Source organism: Salmo salar, chromosome 07 (genome assembly GCF_965601325.2).
Source record: "Salmo salar chromosome 07, fSalSal1, whole genome shotgun sequence".
NCBI lineage: Eukaryota > Metazoa > Chordata > Actinopteri > Salmoniformes > Salmonidae > Salmo > Salmo salar.
Window position 1 is genome coordinate 49,193,566 of NC_138297.1, and position 22,164 is coordinate 49,215,729.

Below are 22,164 nucleotides of genomic sequence, written 5' to 3' on the forward strand. Positions count from 1 at the left end.
ATCGTCTGACTGCTTCCAATTTCTCAATTTCTCACACTCCACTGTTGTCACTGTGTGTATTCCAGCAGTGTTGAAGGCTTTGAAGTCCTCCATTAGTCTCTCATAATCATCATAATAACATTAGTAACAGTGCCCACACAGGTAATAGCCACTAGCAGCCTAATCCAGCCTGGGCTGAAATTAAAGGATCCACTCTCTATAATCTATTATAATCTCTGGTTTGGTGTTATTTTCCCAGGGGGGATCATAACAATGACACAGTAAACCAATCAGGAAGTCAACTCACCTTCTTCTTGACCTCAAAAGGCATCAGTCAGGTCTAGCCTGTTACAGTGTTTGGTAAAAATGTACATTATACCATACATTACCCATCCATAAGCATGTTATAAACATGACATTATAGCTACATAGAGCATTGTGATGTTCTGACCCTAATGAATGAGACATGTAATTCTCCAACTCTGGAGATGGCAATTCAAATTTGACCAAAGGTGAGTTCCCAATCAATAATTATTTTAAGAGACAAAAAGTCCAATAGTATATAACTTCACCCTTGCAAAACCAAGAGATGAATATCAACTGCAAGGATTCCGCAATGCATAACAGGTATCTGAATTGGTAACTGATTGATTCAAACTGAGGTGAGGATGTATTGGATATCAAAGCTGGACAGCTCTACCATGATTTCGACCCATTTATGTAACAATGAGCAGGCATCATGTGACATCAGCCCTGTGAAGCAGTGCCCTCAGTGTGCTGATGAACAGAGGGGTTACCGCCTGGTTTGATCTCTCAATCATGCACTGGCGTTACTGGTTGTGTAATAATGTGGCAATTAGTGCACATGAGTAAGTGCTCTATGCAGCACACACTGTACTTGAAAAGATCCTCCAACTTTTAATCACTCTGGCTTTGAAATGGACCGACAGAGCACCATGATGTCCTGTCGAAACAATGTCGTGGTCAAGCAATCAAAGGACATGGATCTGTGATTGTGCGACGCTGCTTTCTTATTATATATAAATATAATTTAAAACAAGGTACACATACAAAATTATGCACTTGGTTAAGAATCATCGAGGACAGCTTATTTCCATTGTGGTCCTCATTTTCATGATAGCATGTAGAAAGTTTGGCATGTACCAGGATAAAAAAAAAACAGAAGCTAAAATGGCAGGCAAATTGGTTATTCAGTCATAAAAACACAACATATTCATACTATACACAAAGGAACGTACGTACTCACACACACACACACACTCACACACACACACACACTCACACACACACACACACACACACACACACACACACACACACACACACACACACACACACACACACACACACACACACACACACACACACACACACACACACACACACACACACACACAATCCTAGCTTTAGTGTTAAGGTTGTGTGAATCTCTAACATGGGGAAAGTAGTCAGACAAATACCTTGGGGCTGCCCCATGGATGATCCTATGTACCAGACTAAGCCTAGTCTGTGTGACCTTTGACTCAACGGGCAGCCAGTTGAGCTCCTGAAACTGGCTCCTACCAATTTGAGTACGTGGGCTCAGATTCAACACCAGCCTAATCAACTTGTTCTGGGCTATCTGAAGCTTGCTTTTTAGTAGATGACTTAAACCTTCGAACCATGATGTGCTATTGTAACGTGGGGGAAATACACAGAAATATTTCATTCCTGTAGTCGTACCACGCCACCTTTTAATACGCGAGGTAGATCCTTGGGACTAAGCTAAACATAACAGGTTCTTTGCATCAAAAAGTGGAGCATGGGAATCAGACAACAATTTATTTTCATCGTCACAAGAAATGCACAATCTCCTGGCCTACGTAATGTCCATATACTATCTTCAGCTCCAGGAGCGCCGTACAACTGTACTACAAGACAGACTTCATTATCACACAAATTACACTAGGTTTATACATTCCATTCACATACTCAAACAGACAATAATAATGTGTTGCCACGGTCACGGAGGGCGTGCCCAGGGAGAAGGAGAGCAAGTCTAGGTGAAATATGGACGCCAGTGTTTAAACACACTACATGTACAATAATTCCTATTTCTCATACTTTGTTAAAAACCACCATCACCAGTCCCGGCCTCCCAAGGCAAGCCAACCAGCACATAGTGAGGGGATCCCCTGAATGACACAAACAGGAAGGGTTTTAAACAAAAGGCCATACCCTTAAATAACAATCACACACACTTGGCGCAGGCAGACCAACAACGTGCGTTCAAAATAGGTAGACGGTTCTAACCCATTACACTAGCATAGTCAAAATGAGTGCATTAGCCCGCCCTTTCTTACCACGTACCTTAGTGGCCATACTCCCCCTCCGATGTTGCCATCTAGTGTACATTCTAAGTAATTGCCCACTGTTTTGGCTGTGAGTACCTCTCCTGCTAGCTGTACCCTGATGCCTGAGGACTTGCTTAGTTTCAATTTAGACCCCAACAGAATTGCTTCTGTTTTGCCGAGGTGCAGAGATAGCTTGTTGTCTATGAGCCATGCATTGATGTTAGTGAGCTCTGCATTCAGTATACTCTACAGTGTGGTTTAGTTTTTGTGAGACACCAGGAGTGCAGAATCCTCTTCATACAGAAACAGGTTGTAACGGTCGTCGTTAGGTGGAGAAGTGGACCAAAGCGCAGCATGGTAAGTGCTCATGATTCTTTATTATCACAACACACTCAAACAAAATAACAAAAGGTGAAAAAACGAAAACGTACAGTTCTGTCAGGCAACAGAGGCTAAACAGAAAACAACCTCCCACAAACACAGGTGGAAAACAGGCTGGCTAAGTATGATTCCCAATCAGAGACAACGATAGACAGCTGCCTCTGATTGGGAACCACACTCGGCCCAAAAACAAAGAAACAAAAAACATAGACTTCCCCACCCGAGTCACACCCTGACCTAACCAAACATAGAGAATAATAAGGATCTCTACGGTCAGGGCGTGACACAGGTTACGTGAGCAAGCATCCTTTATATCATTAATGTACAGCAGGAATAACAGAGGCCTTAGCATGCTCCCTTGTGGCACGCCACAGTTTATGGGTAGCCTCGGAGGGAAAACCCTTTCCCTCTACCACTTGTTCCCTCCCCAACAAGTAGGACTCAACCCATTCAAGAGTGGTACTGCCCAACCTCCTCTCTTCTTGTCTCAGCCAATGTGACATTTTTGGGGTCACAGACTGGCTGATTGGTTGTGTAAATGTTCTGAAATTGCTAAATGTTTTACTATAATTTCACTGGAGCCCTTATAAACAGAGGCTCCCCAGGGCGAAACAGAACATATTACACAACATAATCTGTGTAGAAATCATCTGTGCTATCTAATGTTGTGTACACAGGGGGGTCAGGGGATATGTCTGCTTATGGTTTCTGAACAGGAAGCCCCACATAAACAATTTACAGAGTTGAAGTGTTCTGATCATTTCTCTCAAAGTAGGTGGCTTCGTTGCAAAACAGCTTAATCGTTTTAGTACCAGTAATGTGCATTCAAATGGCGGAGAAGATGTGCATACAAACAAACAACACCTGTGGGCTGGGGGAAGATTTAGGGAGTCTCCCAGAGTCCAAAAGTTCCCCCCTGTTTCTGAGAAAACCTCTTGATAGATCCCTAAAAATATTTTCTACGGATATAGTACTTCATTTTCCGTATGTACTGCAAGAAGTTACAGTATAACCCACTAGGCACAGACATCAATTCAACGTCTATTCCACGTTGGGTCAACATAATTTCATTGAAATGACGAGGAAACAACGTTGATTCAATTAGTGTTTTCCCAGTGGGTACCCAATACCTGCTTTTCTTCCTTACACAGCAACTTGATCATAACTCAAGAATGATTTCTCAAATATTAATTTCTACTTTACTCCATCTTCCAAAAATTCCACGTGCATCTATTCATTCATCCATCAATTCACTCATATATTAATTTACTTCCTGCTTTTTCTGTCGTTTCACTTAGTTACAGTGCAGTTCACTGTTTGTGAGCGTCTGCACAGTACCAGAAACCTCACTGTATCTGGTTATCTTACAATTGCTGCCCCCTAGTGAACCTCCTATCAGTCGAATGTTCTACAGCAAAGGACAGTTACTGAGGCCAGCTGCAGAAGCACACATAGCTGAGCCCAGTGGAGCTTTGCCAAACACAAAGGCTTTGACCTCCAATGGGGCTGGGGACAGACCAGATTATGTCCCAGATAGAAGATAAACATAATTTGTCAGCATTTTTTAAAACACAAGAAAACAAACATGATCAAATTAGGACTTTTTGTAATGTCAAGCAGACCCTTGAACCCCAAGTATGAGTATTAAGTATTAAATCCTCTGTGAGAAATCATTTTGGAGACATGGTCTTTCCCACTGGGATGAGCATCCTCGTCTCCCCTGTGTGCTCACAGGCAAAGTGGCTCCCCCCATCAAATTTGTTTACACTGCTAGTTTGTAGGGGATTGGGGTACAACCAAGATTGTTTACGTGGCTAGTCGTCTCTTTGACAGCTCACAGTCAAGTTTGTTTGCATGGCTCTTGTTACCAGCGAGGGGCCGAAGGTGACGGGGGTTGGAGCAGATGGCCTGATTGAGTTAGGGTTTTGCCCAGTGTGCCCATTTCATGAGCAAATGAGGGATCACTCCTCTGTGTGGTGAAAGATGTTAGCACAGACGGGGTGCTTGTTGCTAGGTGGGACAGTGGAGGCAGACAATAGTGGTGCTTCCAGAACTGACAGCGCCTGACTGAGCCCTTTTTAACTGGCGGCAGGAGAACAGGAGATCCCAGTATCAAATAGCCAAACAAATAAAAGATTGATGATAGTATCATGGCCATGTACACCGAGTTTACAAAACATTAAGAACACATGCTCTTTCCATGATATAGACTGACCAGGTGAATCCAGGTGAAACCTATAATCCCTTATTGATGTCACCTGTTAAATATAAAGGGGAGGAGACAGGTTAAAGAAGATTAATACGCCTTGAGACAATTGAGACGTGGATTGTGTGTGTCTGCCATTCAGAGGGTGAATGGGCAAGACAAAACAATTAAGTGCCTTTGAACGGGTTATGATAGTAGGTGCTAGGCACACCGGTTTGTGCCAAGAACTGCAATGCTGCTGGGTTTTTCACACTCAACAGTTTCACGTGTGTATGAAGAATGGTCCACCACCCAAAGAACATCCAGCCAATTTGACACAACTGTGGGAAGCATTAGAGTCAACATGGGCCAGCATCCCTGTGGAACACTTTCGACACCTTGTAGAGTCCATGCCCGGACAAATGTAGGCTGTTCTGTGGACAAAAGGGCAACTAAATATTAGGAAGGTGTTCCTAATCTTTGGTATACTCAGTGTAGAATAAAATAAGGTTAAACCTAGTGCAGTTAACCTACCTCATGCATTCTCTCAGAGGTATGCTTGGTTCATTAATACTTTTACTTACAGACCTGGCAACGACCATGGGCGGGTGTTAAGTTTCTTTCAACTCCTTGAATGGACAGGAATTTTGAAAATACAACTTGCTTATAATATTTCTTTATATACAGTGAATTCATGTGACCTTTAATTCACTTTAAATAAATGAACAGAAGATTTCTTGCACCAGAGAGCTCAGGAGAGAGATCTCTGACATCTCTACCTGCCCTGAAGCTTCTTCTCTGTATGTTATGAGTGATAACACTAATAGTTACAGAGCAGGAATATAGTGTTTACTGTACACAAAGCCCTTTGCTACATTTCCCATCGCCTGCGGGTGTGAGCGTGCTCCAGGCACCTGGGTACCATGGGGACTCTGTGGATCTTTGACCCCAGGGAAGTAGTGAGGAGGCTGAGCCTTGCAGCCTGGGTCAGGGCCTCTCCTATCAACCACAGACTGGTCCAATGACCTCTTCATACAGGCCTCAGTCTGTCCAACACTTGCATTTGGTTTGTTTTCTCAAAGAGTAAATTCCCACGGCAGATAAACATCATAGGCTCAATTACTATTGTGTTTATGTATACTTAGATGGTATCTGCCTCCTTCAGAGGAAACATTCTGTATTATTACAGCACTATAGACGTCAGTTGGATTGACATCCTGAACTATCTCTCTTCCTTCCACAGTGGCAGCACTGCAGTATATATAGACCAATTTTTACCTTTACCAGACTACCAGCAAATCAGAAAAGAGTTCCCCTTTTCACGTCTATCGTCAGATACAGTACAGTTTGAGACACTTGGGGAAGTGAAACCTTTTAATCGCTACTCTTCTTGTCCTCATTAAGGACATTTTCACGCTTGCTTTATCTCAGAGGATGAGCAATTGAATGCTTGATGCCCCACGAGAGCTATGATTTGCAAGAGGCCTTCAACCCACTTCCTGTCTGTTGGTTTGTTGGCAGGAAGTCAGGTGACTTGTCGCATCCGGCCTGACAGTTCTTCTCTTTGTGTTCTGAGTGGGCTGTGTGTCATGAGTTACAGAGAATCAGTGACAGGAGGAACTGGCCCTCTCTGTCGCTGTTTCTGTCTCTGTCTTTTTCTCTGTTTGACAATAGTAATCGATGTAGGAACTGAGATCAGGAACAAATACTGTAGCCAATTCTCTCTGCTTAAAAGTCAGTTTTCACACGCTAATGGAGCTTTCAAGTGTAACTCAAAATATTAACGTATTAATTTTGCTTAGTAATATTATCAACACACAACATTATAACAGTGTATGTATGCCAATCCGAGATCTTGCTATCTGTGCTATGTCTACCCAGGGCATGGATGCTCCTAACAGGGGAGACACACATGAGTGGTGAGAAGGACCAGGAATGTCAGCAGCGGTGGGCTGGGTCGTCTTCAGAGGGGAACTGGAACTGGATGTGGAGATGAAATACCTCCAACGGACGACTTCATTAGTTTGGACTACAGGAAAAGGAGGACCGAGCACGCCCCCATTCTCATAGACGGGGCTGTAGTGGAGTAGGTTGAGAGCTTCAAGTTCCTTGATGTCCACATCAACAACAAACTATCATGGTCCAAACACACCAAGACAGACGTGAAGAGGGCACGACAAAGCCTATTCCCCTCAGGAGAATGAAAATTTGGATCATTTTGCATGGGCTTTCAGATCCTCAAAAAGTTCTACAGCTGCACCATCGAGAGCATCCTGACTGGTTACATCACTGCCTGGTATAGCAACTGCTCGGCCTCCGACCGCAAGGCACAACAGAGGGTTGTGCCTACGGCCCGGTACATCACTGGGCCAAGCTTCCTGCCATCCAGGACCTCTATACCAGGTGTTGTCAGAGGAAGGCCCTAAAGACTCCAGCCACCCTAGTCATAGATTGTTCTCTCTGCTACCGCACGGCAAGTGGTACCGGAGCGCTAAGTCTAGGTCCAAAATACTTCTTAACAGCTTCTACCCCCAAGCCAAAAGACTCCTGAACAGCTAATCAAATGGCCAGACTATTTGCATTGCCCCTCCCCCCACACTTTTACGCTGCTGCTACTCTCTGTTCATTATCTATGCATAGTCACTTTAACTCTTCCTACATGTACATATTACCTCAATTACCTCGACTAACTGGTGACCCGCACATTGACTCTGTACTGGTACCCCCTGTATATAGCCTCGCTATTGATATTTTACTGTTGCTCTTTAATTATTTGTTATTTTAATTTCAAATGTTTTACTTATCTATTTTTTACTTACCACTTATTTGACTTAAAACGGCATTGTTGGTTAAGTAAGCATTTCACTGTAAGGTCTACACCTGTTGTATTTGGCACATGTGACAAATACAATTTATTTGTATTTGTCTTTCTCAAGGCATTGTGGGGGAACTTGATCAGTGTATCCATTGTAACTAAGGCCAGAAGGCTCTAGGTCGTTCTCTCAGGTCTCTCTGTATCTACAACACCTTTATTTATGCACCAGCAGGGTTACTGCAGTTAACAGGGCAGTGAATATTGCTACCTTAAAGCCTAGTGCTCAACCAGGAGAGCCAAGGAGATGGATATTGTGCGTTTCCCTCCCTCCTGCCTACTGGTAGATTGTCAAGTGAAGTTCAAGGCCATGTGTCCAGTCAGCTGTAGGAAGCATAGACCATCCCCCTTGACCTGACTCAATACAGGCATAGGGGAATAGTGTCACTCTATTGTCAACAATGATTTATCTACAGTATATACTATCGGGTTGACACTATGCTCACTGAAGGGGGAAGGTATAGGGGGTGTTTCTTGACATACATTTTTTTGCCAACCACCCACAGTGACAGTCTATCATTATAAGTCAAGGGGGGATACCAAGTGCAGTAAGAGAGAAGGCTATACAAAACAAAAACAAAAGACAAAAATGCTTAAGAGCCATGCCTGGTTTTTAATCCTGGAGTGTTAAGTACTTTGGGTCAAAGATCACAGTGCAGGAAGTGTTGGAATTTTCTCAGTGGCGTTACGGTGCCAGCAGCCAAGGACAGCAGGCTGCACGAAACTGGGCCTCTGTTTCAGAGGATGGATAAATGTCATGTAACAATGTCAAGTGCTCTGCAGTTTTACGCTGGAATTTGACATGGGCATGAATGTATTATGTAACAGGTACTTTAGTTCTGTTCAGGCAATCATGAGGAGACAATGCGAGTGACGCTTGTGGTTAGGATCACACTGGCTATTCAATTGCACACAGAGGTTATGTTCTATTTAATATCTCTCTCTCATACAAGCATACTGCGTAAAACTGAAAATGTATAAATCCTATTTAATAGCGATTATTTTCTGTATAGGCCAACATTACACAACTATATGGGCTACCATCGGTTTTGACCACACACACACTGCAAAAGCAGGCATTCCTGTGGGCTCTCGTCTGATCAGTTCTGGCAGACCCTCTGATTCCAGAGTAATTTCAGCAATGACATGCAGGCTGGGGAACACTTGTGACAGATATGAGGAAGATATGGTCTCTAGTTTAGATAACCAAAAGATTGACAGTGAGTGCACAGAAAGGTTATGATACAGTTTTGTCATTTTCACTGTAAAAAGTCAATTTGGGCTGTCAAAGACTTGTTTTAACGTGTTTATTTGATATGTTGATGTGCATTGGTAGACTACATAAGGTTTCCCAAGTACCATGCCCTGTAGCCACGATGTTATTGATGCATGCTAAACACACTAATTGTTCAGAATCATTCTACCGCAAATATTGCATGTTTTCAGTAAGATAATTGTCGGCATCTAGCTAGCAACGTGTTGCATTTGTAGGCAATAGTGGTTATAGTTTTTTTTGCAAGAGATCTACACCCAACTACATTCATTAATGGGACGTTGTGGGACATTCTTGCCGTGCGCCCCTCCCAGTATCCCAGTGCGCAGACTCGTCACACTTCGCTGTCAGCTCAAGGCATACTGACAGTATGGCGGCAGGATACAGCAGGAAGGATGCTTCTGTCGCCCGAGATGTGTCTTTCGCCAACAGAATGTGAATGGAATATCGACGGTAAAGGGAAAGGATACCGCAATAAAGGCCTGTCTCCGTGAACTCCGAGATGGCCAGGCTCGCCGACTACTTCGTGGTGGTCGGTTACGACCTCGATAAGAGAGGTGAGTTTTGGGCTAGCTATTTTCCTAAGTGCTAGTTAGCTAATGCTAGCGTATTAGCCGCGGTTCAGCCCTAGTAAACAGGAGGAGGCGGAGGAAAGGGAGGCGGGGACGGGCCGGGCTGGGACAAAACGGCGTCCCACAGCTGTGGGGTGTCTTATCCGGCAGGGCACTGAACTAGAAATCGCGGATGTCAAAGGCCTCTCGTCTGGTGTCATTTCAAACCACGAGGAAAGAGTTTGAGTGAATGTCTGCATTCCATTTTTTTTGCTGTCATTCATAATTTTCATAGTCATATCTAGCTAACTAATAACTGAAATTGCAACTAACTAGCTTGGTGGAGGATTCTTGTTAGCTTGCTAGCTAACGACGTGTTGGCGGCGTTGGTTAGAGTAGACTTCTAGTTAATACGGATTTATTAAATCAACTTGTTAGTTAACTAAAGCAAAACTATTTTTCTGTCACCTCTCGCCAAGCTAACATGAATGAGCTAGTAAAGCAAAAGTCACACGTTCATGTCGAGATTTTACATGATGAGGTTGAAATTAAAAGGACCAGTTGGTCATTCTGAGAAGCAAAGCAAATCTTTGCTTGATAAGCGTACTATTTGTATTGCCAATGCTTGTGAACAACTAACGTATGTTTTAGAAATGGAAGTATTGTTGGATGTTTTCTTTGTCTGTTTTTGTTTGTGGACTAACCTAGAATGGCTTTGCCCCTCCCCAAGCCACTTGAACCAGAGCGGCCGGAACGGAGCCCAGTAGATGCTCCGTTTTCTTCCTGTTGTGTTGTTTCGGACGCTGAGCGTTTGGGACCGTTATCTGACGCCCCCCCCCCCCGGTTTGTGCGGTGTCCTAGATCTGTGCGGTATAATGGCCTGTTCACCATGAAATATTAAAGCCGCCTTATCCGATGAATATATTAAGCTAGTTGGAAACTTGTAACGTATTTTATTTATAGAATGGATTCTGTTTATGACTTATTTAGATGGAGCATGCAGAAACATCGTAGCATGACAAGTCCTCAGCGTCTAAAATCAAGCAAGAACTGGCTTGTGTACTTATTTCTTGGTTGGAAAGTTGAGGTTGGACAATGAACATTTTGTTTTTCTTTGCATACATTTAATGCATGTCTGTCTTTGAAGGGGGCCAATCCCTGCAAGGTTGAGTGGCAGGATGTTATGATGTGGACGTTGCACACACTGCAGAATGTCTCTCCTTCCTGTATCTACCCTGCTGTTCTTGCTGCTGAATGCAGACTCTGCCTGTAAAGCATCTGGGAAGCAGACAGTAAAACCCCAAGTGCTGAGGTGATCAAGGAGAAACGAGGCCTCCGTACCCAATAAAAAAACAAGACTCAGGGATTATGATTTGTCTGTCGTTGAAACCCTTTTACAGCAGCCCAATGCTTAATAAATACATGCATAGTAAATAACTTGCTGCAACAATTGCATCTGACATTTTATTCTTTAAAGTATACATTTTACTTTTCAGCAACACAAGCTTATTTTAGTCTTACTCCCTGTTCCTGAACACTGACCCCATACTCATTACCTAAAGAGGATACCCACTCTTCTGCAATCAGATCGATACTCCAGTTTGATACTCTTCATTCTGTTAGGCTGATGCATGCTCCCAGGGGCAATGGCATTGTCTTCTGACGTCATTCTCGCATACCAGAGAGAGCTTGGTGCTTCCTGACATTTTGACAGAGCTGTAGTCCTGCCATGTCCTGAAAGCACAGGTGTGGAGGTGTTGCTTCATCTGTGTTTTGACTGGCACACATTTACACAGGCCTGGAATGTTTCACAACTGCTGACTAACAGGTTGGGTGTGTGAGCTCATCTGTGTTTGCAAGTTACTTCCACTGTCTGAGTTGTTGAAACATCACTGTATTTCTAAAGATGCTTCCTGGGTGATTACATCATCAACATAACATTTGGTCATGGAGAAAAGCTTTTACCTGCTTACACCCATCCTTTTAATTGTATGTGACCACGCTTAGAATTAGAGTCGACAGTGTACAATGTAAAGCATTCACCAGTTGAATTATTAGAAGAGGATATCCAGAGAAACAAGACCTCTCTGCACCCTGTGGGGCAGGTTTTGCTACTGTACTGTTTACAGTCAATGTTGTAGGGCACGCCCCTGCTCTGATGACCGCTGCCTACAGCTCCCATTCACACACCCCATTAGTCACTAAGGTGTCAGGTAGCCTGATAGTTGTGCTCAACCCAAACTCTCATTGATCAGATAGACTTCACATGGGGAGCCAAGATGGCCGGGGTGTGGTCAGCCTGACTGGGGTTTCTTGTGTAGCTCTGTTTTGACAGCCGTCCCCTTTTGTGCTGAGAACACTGCGGCGAATCGGATACTCCGTCCGCAGGGCTCCCGGCCCAAACAGGAAATAGGAGAGAGGACTCTTGGGAGATGTGTTTAGAGCGAGAATCCAGATTGTCCCTCTGTTGTGTGTCTGTGTTCTATGAAAACTGGGAGAGGAGGGGGGGGAGGGGGGGGTGTTATCATGTGGGTGGGGAGCTGTATGTAATTTTGTAGAAGCCAGGGGCCTCATTCCATGATCAGCCGCAACACGCACTGCTCTCCGTTCTGACCCCTTTTCTACCTCCCTCCCAGGCAGTTGGAGGAGTGTTACTGTTTGTGTATGCAGCAGTGGGGGACTAGACAGAATGCACAGCAGTTGTTTTTCACCCAGGAGTGACAGCTCTGGCACAGTGAGAGAGCCTGGACCAGAGCTCAGCACTGTGACTCCGCTCCCTTTACAACAGCATGCAGCCCAGCTAGAGGTACACAGATCTGTATAGAGGAGAGAAGCATGAAGAATGCCACCTACTGTAGTGTTGTCCAATTCATTATAAAACGAAATACCTATCAGCGACAAGTGAGCAGCATTCTTGTCTTTGACAGCCAGGAGATTCACCCACTGCTTCTTTAGGTCAGGTGCATAGATATGCCTACGTTTTGCTGGACGATTTGAATTAGCTTTACATTTAGAGACCGCCAGAGTGAGACTGAAACACCACAACAACTAATGCAGCGGAAAAGGACACGAGAGAGAGGAGTGCTGGGATCTTGCCAGCACTCCTCTCGTCTTGATCTGTGGGCTTCCACTTCCTCCCTGGTTCTAGAGCAGGTTCTAGAGCAGGACCTCCAGAAATAGACCTCACAATCTGTCCTTCATAGGGGATGGGGGTGCTGCTGGAAGGGGGACAGAGGTGTGTGTGTGTTGGAATGTCTCTACCATGGAACTCGTCATGCCATGGTATCTTGGTAACGTTACCATTTCTCTGTCTGTTAGGCTGTAAACAGACACTGCTTGTCTCAGTGTGAAGCTACACTGAGTACTGGCTGATCTGGTGTCTCTCAGGGCTTGTGCCGGATACTTCTCTCCCTGCAGACATTATGTAAAGTGACTCTCTGGTCCCTGCTCTGACCTGGATGTAAGCCTACTGCTCTTCTAGTGAAGGACTTTTGTTTATGTCCCTGCCCCAGCCCGGGGCTGTGTGCTTGTGTGTGCGTGTGACTGTTTCATCGCTGTCGGTCTGCTGTAATGAATGCTCCTTATTCAGGAGGCAGACGAGTGCCCCAGGGCCCTGCAGCCTGACCTCAGTGACCCACTTCTAGAAGCTAGTGATGGGGATAAAAATGGATACAGTTACATATTATTTGTAGAGGTCGACCGATTATGATTTTTCAACGCTGATGCCGATTATTGGATGTCCAAAAAAAGCCGATACCGATTTATTCGGCCGGTTTTTATTTGTATTTATTTTTAATAATGACAATTACAACAATACTGAATGAACACTTATTTTAACTTAATATAATACATCAATAAAATCAATTTGGCCTCAAATAATGAAACATGTTAAATTTGGTTTAAATAATGCAAAAACAAAGTGTTGGAGAAGAAAGTAAAAGTGCATATGTGCCATGTAAGAAAGCTAACGTTTAAGTGCCTTGCTCAGAACATATGAAAGTTGGTGGTTCCTTTTAACATGAGTCTTCAATATTCCCAGGTAAGAAGTTTTAGGTTGTAGTTATTATAGGACTATTTCTCTATATGATTTGTATTTCATATGCCTTTGACTATTGGATGTTCTTATAGGCACTTTAGTATTGCCAGTGTAACAGTATAGCTTCCGTCCCTCTCCTCGCTCGAACCAGGAACACATCGACAACAGCCACCCTCGAAGCAGTGTTACCCATGCAGAGCAAGGGGAACAACTACTCCAAGTCTCAGAGTGAGTGACGTTTGAAACGCTATTAGCGCGCACCCGGCTAACTAGCTAGCCATTTCACATCGGTTACACCAGCCTAATCTCGGGAGTTGATAGGCTTGAAGTCATAAACAGCGCAATGCTTGAAGCATTGCGAAGAGCTCCCGGCAAAACGCACGAAAGTGCTGTTTGAATGAATGCTTACGAGCCTGCTGGTGCCTACCATCGCTCAGTCAGACTGCTCTATCAAATCATAGACTTAATTATAACATAACACACAGAATTACGAGCCATAGGTCATTAATATGGTCGAATCCGGAAACTATCATCTCGAAAACAAAACGTTTATTCTTTCAGTGAAGTACGGAACCGTTCCGTATTTTATCTAACGGGTGGCATCCCTAAGTCTAAATATTCCTGTTACATTGCACAACCTTCAATGTTATGTCATAATTACGCAAAATTCTGGCAAATTAGTTCGTAACGAGCCAGGAGGCCCAAACTGTTGCATATACCCTGACTCTGCGTGCAATGAACGCAAGAGAAGTGACACAATTTCACCTGGTTAATATTGCCTGCTAACCTGGATTAATTTTAGCTAAATATGCAGGTTTAAAAATATATACTTCTGTCTATTGATTTTAAGAAAGGCATCGATGGTTAGGTACAGTCGTGCAACGATTGTGCTTTTTTCGCAAATGCGCTTTTGTTAAATCATCCCCCGTTTGGCGAAGTCGGCTGTCTTTGTTAGGAAGAAATAGTCTTCACAGTTCGCAACGAGCCAGGCGGCCCAAACTGCTGCATATACATTTACTCTGTTGCAAGAGAAGTGACACAATTTCCCTAGTTAAAAGAAATGAATATTAGCAGGCAATATTAACTAAATATGCAGGTTTAAAAATATACTTGTGTATTGATTTTAAGAATGGCATTGATGTTTATGGTTAGGTACACGTTGGAGCAACGACTGTCCTTTTTCACCAATGCTCACCGCATCGATTATATGCAACGCAGGACACGCTAGATAAACTAGTAATATCGTCAACCATGTGTAGTTAACTAGTGATTATGATTGATTGTTTTTTATAAGATAAGTTTAACGCTAGCTAGCAACTTACCTTGGCTTCTTACTGCATTCGTGTAACAGGCAGGCTTCTTGTGGAGTGCAATGTAAGGCAGGTGGTTAGAGCGTTGGACTAGTTAACTGTAAGGTTGCAAGATTGAATCCCCGAGCTGACAAGGTAAAAATCTGTCGTTCTGCCCCTGAACAAGGCAGTTTACCCACCGTTCGTTCCTAGGCCGTCATTGAAATTAAGAATGTGTTCTTAACTGACTTGCCTAGTTTAATAAAGGTGTAAAAAAATAAATAAAATAAATACGGCCAAATCGGTGTCCAAAAATACCCATGTCCGATTGTTAGGAAAACTTGAAATCGGGCCTAATTAATCGGCCATTCAGATTAATCGGTCGACCTCTACTTAGTTGACCATACATCTTATTTCGTTGCACATTTCACTATTTTTTTGCGCTAGTAGGCTTTACCTGCACCAATACTCCAGTATTTTTCCTTCATAGCTTGTACTCAATCTTCTTTTTAAATAGGGAGTCAATTGTTTAGAATTGCATTACATATTGTATTGGCACCAAAATATTGTGATACTATTCTATCGTGAGGTCCCTGGCAATTACCAGCCCTGCTTTGCTTTAATGGTCTTCCAAGGAATTTGGAGAATTTATCCCCCTCACCCTTCCTCTCCTCCTGCCGTTACCCCTCAGGGCAGGACTGGGGCAATCCTGTTCCCAGTCAGCCTGGGATTAGAGGAGTAATCGTTCCAACCCCCCCCCCCCCCAGGGTATATGAGCGGTGGGACTAGATTTTCTGTTAGGCCAGTACAGTTTATCTATGATCAAGACCCCCTCCCCTTCTTCATCGTCGCCATCAAAGAAAGGAATTGTAATCTGGTGTCCCACTGTGTTTGGCCTAATCCCACACACAGCATCTGATTGGTTGAAAGGGACAGAGGAAGCAATGCTGATTTGTCCTGGGCTGGAAAAGGTTGCTCCTGATTGGATGGTTATTCATCTCTGGTGAATGGATGATTACATTTTTTTTTTTTTTTCTTTTTTTTTTTAACAGTTGTCAACCCCACCCCCTTCCCTCTCCCAGGGAAAGCTGTTTGATTTCTGGGTTCCAGATTATTACTGTGTGTTGTTCACCCCCCCCACCCCTGCTGTTTTTTGTATGCACCCATCCTTGTAGGTCACTCCAGATATGATTGTCTGTTAATATACAAATGTACTGTGTTCCTCAGTGTGGTCCACTGGCTCTTTTCTCTGTGTCTCTGTACCTGTCTACTAGGCAGCATTTTCCAGTAGCGCCGGCCGGCGGCTAATCAGCCGGTTACAGACTCATTTTCAGCCGGCTGTTTGTGTGTTTGTCCGTACGTTAGTCACATGTGATATCTGACAGCGCTGACACGATTTTGACGAAACTTGGTGAATGATGCGTCTTGCCATAGAGATATGGCATTTACAAAAGTACACTAATTTGCCAGATTGTGGCGCTATAACGATATTGAAAATGCAAACTTTGAAAGGTCACGCCCATCACCCTGTTGGACCTAAAGTCATGAAATTTGGTACAGATGTCCCTCTCCTCACAAGGAACAAATTTATCTCAATGTCCCATAAGGTCCGCCATTATGGTTAAGAATTTCTTGAAAAACACTTAAAACACTACTCTTCTGGCACCTAATGACCGATCTGCACCAAACTTGATATGTGGCATCTTTGGACAAAGGTCTCTCGACGCAATATTTTCCAGACTAGTACCTAATGAATGATGCATCATGCCATAGAGATTTGTCATTTACCAAATTACAAGGATTGTCCCGAATTGGGCCGCTGCATCATTCGTGGGGGACGACCTGTTTACGGTTGCCTTTGTATTAAGTAGGCTACTTTTCATTTAAGTTTCAATTCTCTAGTCCGTCAAGCCATCGCCCGCTAGAATGAAAGATCTGCATCTTCCAGTGATCTATTGATAGGATAGGTGCCTGTCAGTCACAAAGCAAGCGATGACAGGGAAATACAGTCTGTTTTCTGTCCTGCCTCCTGGTACAATTTGTGTGTGCTGTGTTTGGTTGCAGTCAAATTTCTTTACACAGAGGAGGGAGAGAGCATGATGCTCGGGAATTTGCACGTCCCCATGTAATGTATGCGGTAACGATGAGTCAAAACCCACGTAGCCAAATGATTGTTTTTTGGCACATTGTTTTTTTTTTTTCTTTCACAGGTTTCACAATTTTATTTGTCACATGTGCCGAATAAAATGGGTATAGGCTTCACTGGCAAATGCTTATTTAAGAGCACTTTCCCAACAATGCAGAGTTAAAAAGTAAGAACAATAAGCTAAATAAAAAAAGGAAATTGTAACACAATGAAATGACTATAACGAGGCTATATACAAGGAGCACTGGTACAAAGTCAACGTGTTGAGGTAATATGTGCATGTGTGTAAGGGTGAAAGTGACTAGGCAATCAGGATAGATAATAAACTAGAAGCAGCAGTGTGTGTGTGTGTGTGTGTGTAGTCCAGTGAGTGTGTGTGTGTGTGTGTGTGTGTGTGTGTGTGTGTGTGTGTGTGTGTGTGTGTGTAGTCCAGTGAGTGTGCTTAGAGCCAGTGCAAGAGAGTCAGTGCAGAAAAAAGGGGGGTCAATGCAAATAGTCTGGGAAGCCATTTGACTAACTGTTCAGCAGTCTTATGGCTTGGGGGTAGAAGCTGTTCAGGAGCCTTTTGGTCCTAGACAGTCTATGACTTGGGTGTCTGGAGACTTTGGCCTTTCTAGAGGTCCTGGATGGGTTGGTATGCGAATTGGAGATGATGGTGTTGTGAGCCATGACCATCCTTTCTAAGCATTTCATGGCTGCAGGTGTGAGTGCTACGGGCAGTAGTCATTTAGGCTCCTGAGTGGCGCAGCCGTCTAAGGCACTGCATCTCAGTGCTAGAGGCATCACTACAGACCCTGGTTCGATTCCAGGCTGTATCACAACCGGCCGTGATTGGGTGTCCCATTGTGCACCACCCTATTGGCCCAGCGTCATTAGGGTTTGGCTGGGGTAGGCCGTCATTGTAAGTAAGAATTTGTTGTTAACTGACTTGCCTAGTCAAAAAACAAAAATATATAATTTAGACAGTTTACTTTGGCGTTCTTGGGCCATGATGGTTTGCTTGAAACATGTTGTTATTACAGACTGGATCAGGTACATACAAGTGTCTTATATCGGTTAAAAGCTTATTCTTGTTAATCTAACTGCATTGTCCGATTTACAATAGGCTTTACAGCGAAAGCATGCCATGCAATTGTTTGAGGATGGCGGCTCACATCAAAATATTTTTCAACCAGCACAGGCTTCGTAAAATCACAAATAGCGATTTAAATATTCACTTACTTTTTGAAAATCTTCCTCTGATTTGCAATCCCAAGGGTCTCAGCTACAACATGCATGGTTGTTTTGTTAGATAAAATTATTCTTTATATCCCAAACAGTGTGTTTAGTTGGCGCCATCGATTTGAGTAATCCACTTGTTCAACTTGCAGAGAAAGGAATCCAAAAAGCTACCGCTAAACTTTGTTAAAACAGGTCAAACTACATTTCTATTTAATCCTCAGGTACCCTAAAATGTAATTAAACTATTATATTTCATATGGAAAGAAGTATGTTCAATAGAAAAGCTAAATTAGCAAGTGCGCATCCTCTTCGTCGCACGCGCACAGACTGATTTCCAACTCTGACTCCCTGTACCAAAACTCAAAATTCTTCCTCGTTTGGGAAGAAACAAGCCTGAAACCTTGAACAAAGACTGACATCTAGTGGAAGCCATAGGAATTGCAATCAGGGAGCTGGAATTGCATAGGACCCATAGCTTTTCATTGAAAGAGCTAATTCTTGTAGGTTTTTCTTTGGATTTTCTCCTACCATATCAATTGTGTTATAGTCTCATAAAATATTTTTACATTTCTACAAACTTCAAAGTGTTTTCTATCCAATGGTACCAATTATATGCATATCCTGGCTTCTGGGCCTGAGTAACAGGCAGTTTACTTTGGGCACGTCAGTCAGACAGGAAGTGGAGGAAAAATAGACCCTAGCCTGAAGAAGTTTTAAAGACCGCACCAATAAATATTTAACTTTATTAAACTTCAAAGAGTTTGAAAAACCATCCCGTCATACGGTATACCACCCTAGCCTAGTTGATGATCCCTGCTCTAGAAGTCACTAACCACTACAGGCCTAAAAACTGTAGGCTATTGCTGTTAGCATAGCACTGTGCTAACATGCTGAAGAATGTCACTGATTAAAGTTGGAGATATTTGGATCCTTTCCCCCCTAGTCTGTCTGCATACAGCTGTGATGTAAATGTGATATGTGGGCAACTCTAGTTTAGTAGCTTGTCACCTAACAGACTGTGCTGCTGCTGGCTGGCCAAGAGTGTGTTTTACGTGAGTAGTTCAATGTGTGTGTGTGCCATGCTCCACAAGGAATGTGACGCTTATGAACTGTTGCAAGATCAGTTCTCCCCAAACCTGACCCCGTCCAAGATACGTGAAAGCCAAAACACTCTTTCTAGACTAAGGCACTAAGGGCTTTGAGAAAGGGCAGGTAGATACTGTAGGCTGCTGTATTTGCATACCGGTAATGTAGAAAAGACAGGAGATCAAATGGAGAAGTCTGATGCAGAACAGGCCCTTAGTTTGGTATTAGACAAAAAGTCTGACCTCTGACTTCACAGTGCTTAGATTCATTGGAAAGTTCACACGTGTGGGTGGTCATGGCCAGAAAGTAGTAGAGTAGGATGAGAAGGAAACAGACCTCAGAGACAAGCGCAGACGACTGCGAAGGAAGTGAATAAAAAATAAATAATTATGTTTATCAGTCGACCATATTTGGAGGTGAACAGTGACCTTGACTGTTTTGCTGCAAAACAAAAAGGGAAAAGTTAAAGCGAAGACTTGTTGGTCACATCTCTCTTGTCTGAATGGTACCATATTCTCTATGTAGTGCACTACTTTTGACCAGGATGTGCATTTCGGGTTTCCTACATAGGGTGCCATTTGAGACACATCCTCCCTCTCTCTCTCTCTCTTAGAGTTGAGTATTTCATCTCCTTGAAAGGCTGTGTTTTTGTTTTGGGGAGGGGGCCCGACAGAGGGGGCTATAAGTTTAGCAGGAATGATGTGTTTGTTGAAGATTATTATTTATTTATTTATTTTTTTTTGCACCAAAAAAATGACCATGGTCACCATGGCAATGTCTGTTTCCCCTTTTGGTCTGTCTGTGTTGGTTGCTACTAGAGACAGCTTTAAAATGGATTGGGTTAAACATTTTTTGCCTAGTGATAATTTTTTCCCCTGCTGTCTACTATTTCCAAATTCTGAAAATGAAACGTTAGAGATAATTGGATTCTATTTATTTGTTGCCATACTCTCCAGTGACCAGTCACATTGCATCCCACCCAGTGTCTCTGAGCCAAGTACAGTTCTGGGCCTGCACTGCTGCGTTTAATCAGAGAGAGTGACTCACACTCATTCATATTACACATCAACACTGTGTGTGTGTGCACAGCATAGGGAGAGGACAGTTTGAGTGGGTGTGGTGATAGGCTTGAAAATGATATCATGGTGTTTATGTGTGTTGAGTATACTGTGTGCGAGGGAGAAAGAGTGCATTGTGCATTGGGCCTGTAATGGATCCACTTCTCTGGCCATGTGTGGTTTGGCCTCAGGAGCCTGAAAAATGCAGAGTTGCACAGTGCAGTATCCATGTCACGCTAACCTTGTTAGTGTCCTGCTGTCTTTTTTTTTTATCAGGTAGAAACATATTTGATCATGTTGAAACTATGAAGATTAGATAAAAACGAATGACCTATGTGCTAAGGATAAGTGATGTAATGTGAAGGCAGGGACCAGAGCAGCTAGAGTCTGTCACCATGCAGACACACACACAGTGTGGTAATTTAACCTGTCAGTTGCAGTAACCGTGGTAACCAGCTGTCACATCATGGTGGTTTGGAGATGAAAGCGAGAAGCTGTGGTTGTTGTGTTCTTGGCATCAGAACAGACAACACACACAGAGAGCTGTTATCAGCCTGCCATCAAATCTAATTTGATTGGTCACTCACATTTAGATGTTATCGTGGGTGTAGAGAAATGCTTATGTTCCTAGCTCCAATAGTGCAGTAATACCCTTGACTGTCCATTCAAGACCATGATCATTTTCAGTCTACAGCCAGTCACTATTCCAACTGTCTATCCTCCATGATCACTCGGTGTTTCAGTCACTGGCTCTATGGTCATCTAAGACAGGGTTTCTCAAACTCAGTCCTAGGGCCCCCCCACCCCGTTGCACATTTTGGCTTTTGCCCTAGCACTACACAGCTGATTGAAATAACCAACTCATCATCAACCTTTGATTAATTGAATCAGCTGTGTGATGCTAGGGCTAAAACAAAGGGTCCTGGGGGGGGCCCCCAGGACCGAGTTTGGGAAACCCTGATCTAAGGCCGCCATCTCAGTACCTTGTCAGCATAGGACCTCTCCCCAACTTCAACCTGCTTCACCGGTTTCTTACCGCTCACCTTTCTCTACCTTTCTACCCCACTCCCTTCCTCTCTTTCTCCACCTCCAGTAGTTTTTACCCAACAGCAGGTCCCGCTGATAGTAGTGTGTCTGACATTCCCTCACGCTGCCTGGCTCAGTTCACATTCCAGTCACGCTCCAGTCTGAATGCTCTGCAAGGAAACCCTGCTCTTACATCAGACTCTGTTACTTCGTCACCCAGGAGACAACTAAAGTCTAGTCTACCTGACTGTCCATGTTGGCCCAGACTCACTCTGCTGAGGTTTCACTGTTGATAAGCTCACATAGTTGTGCCTGAGCCAAGACAATCAGGGTCTCTCACCGTATCTAATTTAGGCCCAAGAGCCCAGTTTTGAGAGTTCCCGCCTGTAACAGACCTGATTCAATGAATCAACTGGGCTTTTGATGACTAGTGGAGTCAGTTGTGTTAGTGCAATGCTGGAACAAAAGCCTGCACAGTCCCTGTGGGTACCTTGGAGTTAGGACCAGGAATGAGAACTCAGGTTACTATGGTCTCTATACAGGTGATCTCCATGTCAGCTTTCTTTCTAAGGGTGAGGTCTAAAGAACTTAGAACTATGGTCAGGGCTGCTGCCAACACGTCAGGTGTCGAGTGGCTACTTCTACCTTGTGATGCTAGGGGAAGCACTACAGTACTGTCTAGTGGCTACTTCTACCTTGTGATGCTA

General features: G+C 43.6%; 1 protein-coding gene across 13 annotated transcripts in view; it reads left to right on the top strand.

Annotated features, from left to right (window-relative positions):
• The first annotated feature begins 9,364 nt into the window (after window positions 1-9,364).
• LOC106609364 (myotubularin-related protein 5) overlaps window positions 9,365-22,164 on the top strand; it is a 90,091-nt gene continuing 77,291 nt past the window's right edge. For all 13 annotated transcript variants that reach the window (XM_014208124.3, XM_014208131.3, XM_014208127.3 and 10 more), the window contains exon 1: window positions 9,365-9,601. In XM_014208124.3, coding sequence (XP_014063599.1) covers window positions 9,547-9,601 — 55 coding nt within the window. In that variant the 5' untranslated portion in view covers window positions 9,365-9,546. The remainder of the gene's footprint in view (window positions 9,602-22,164) is intronic.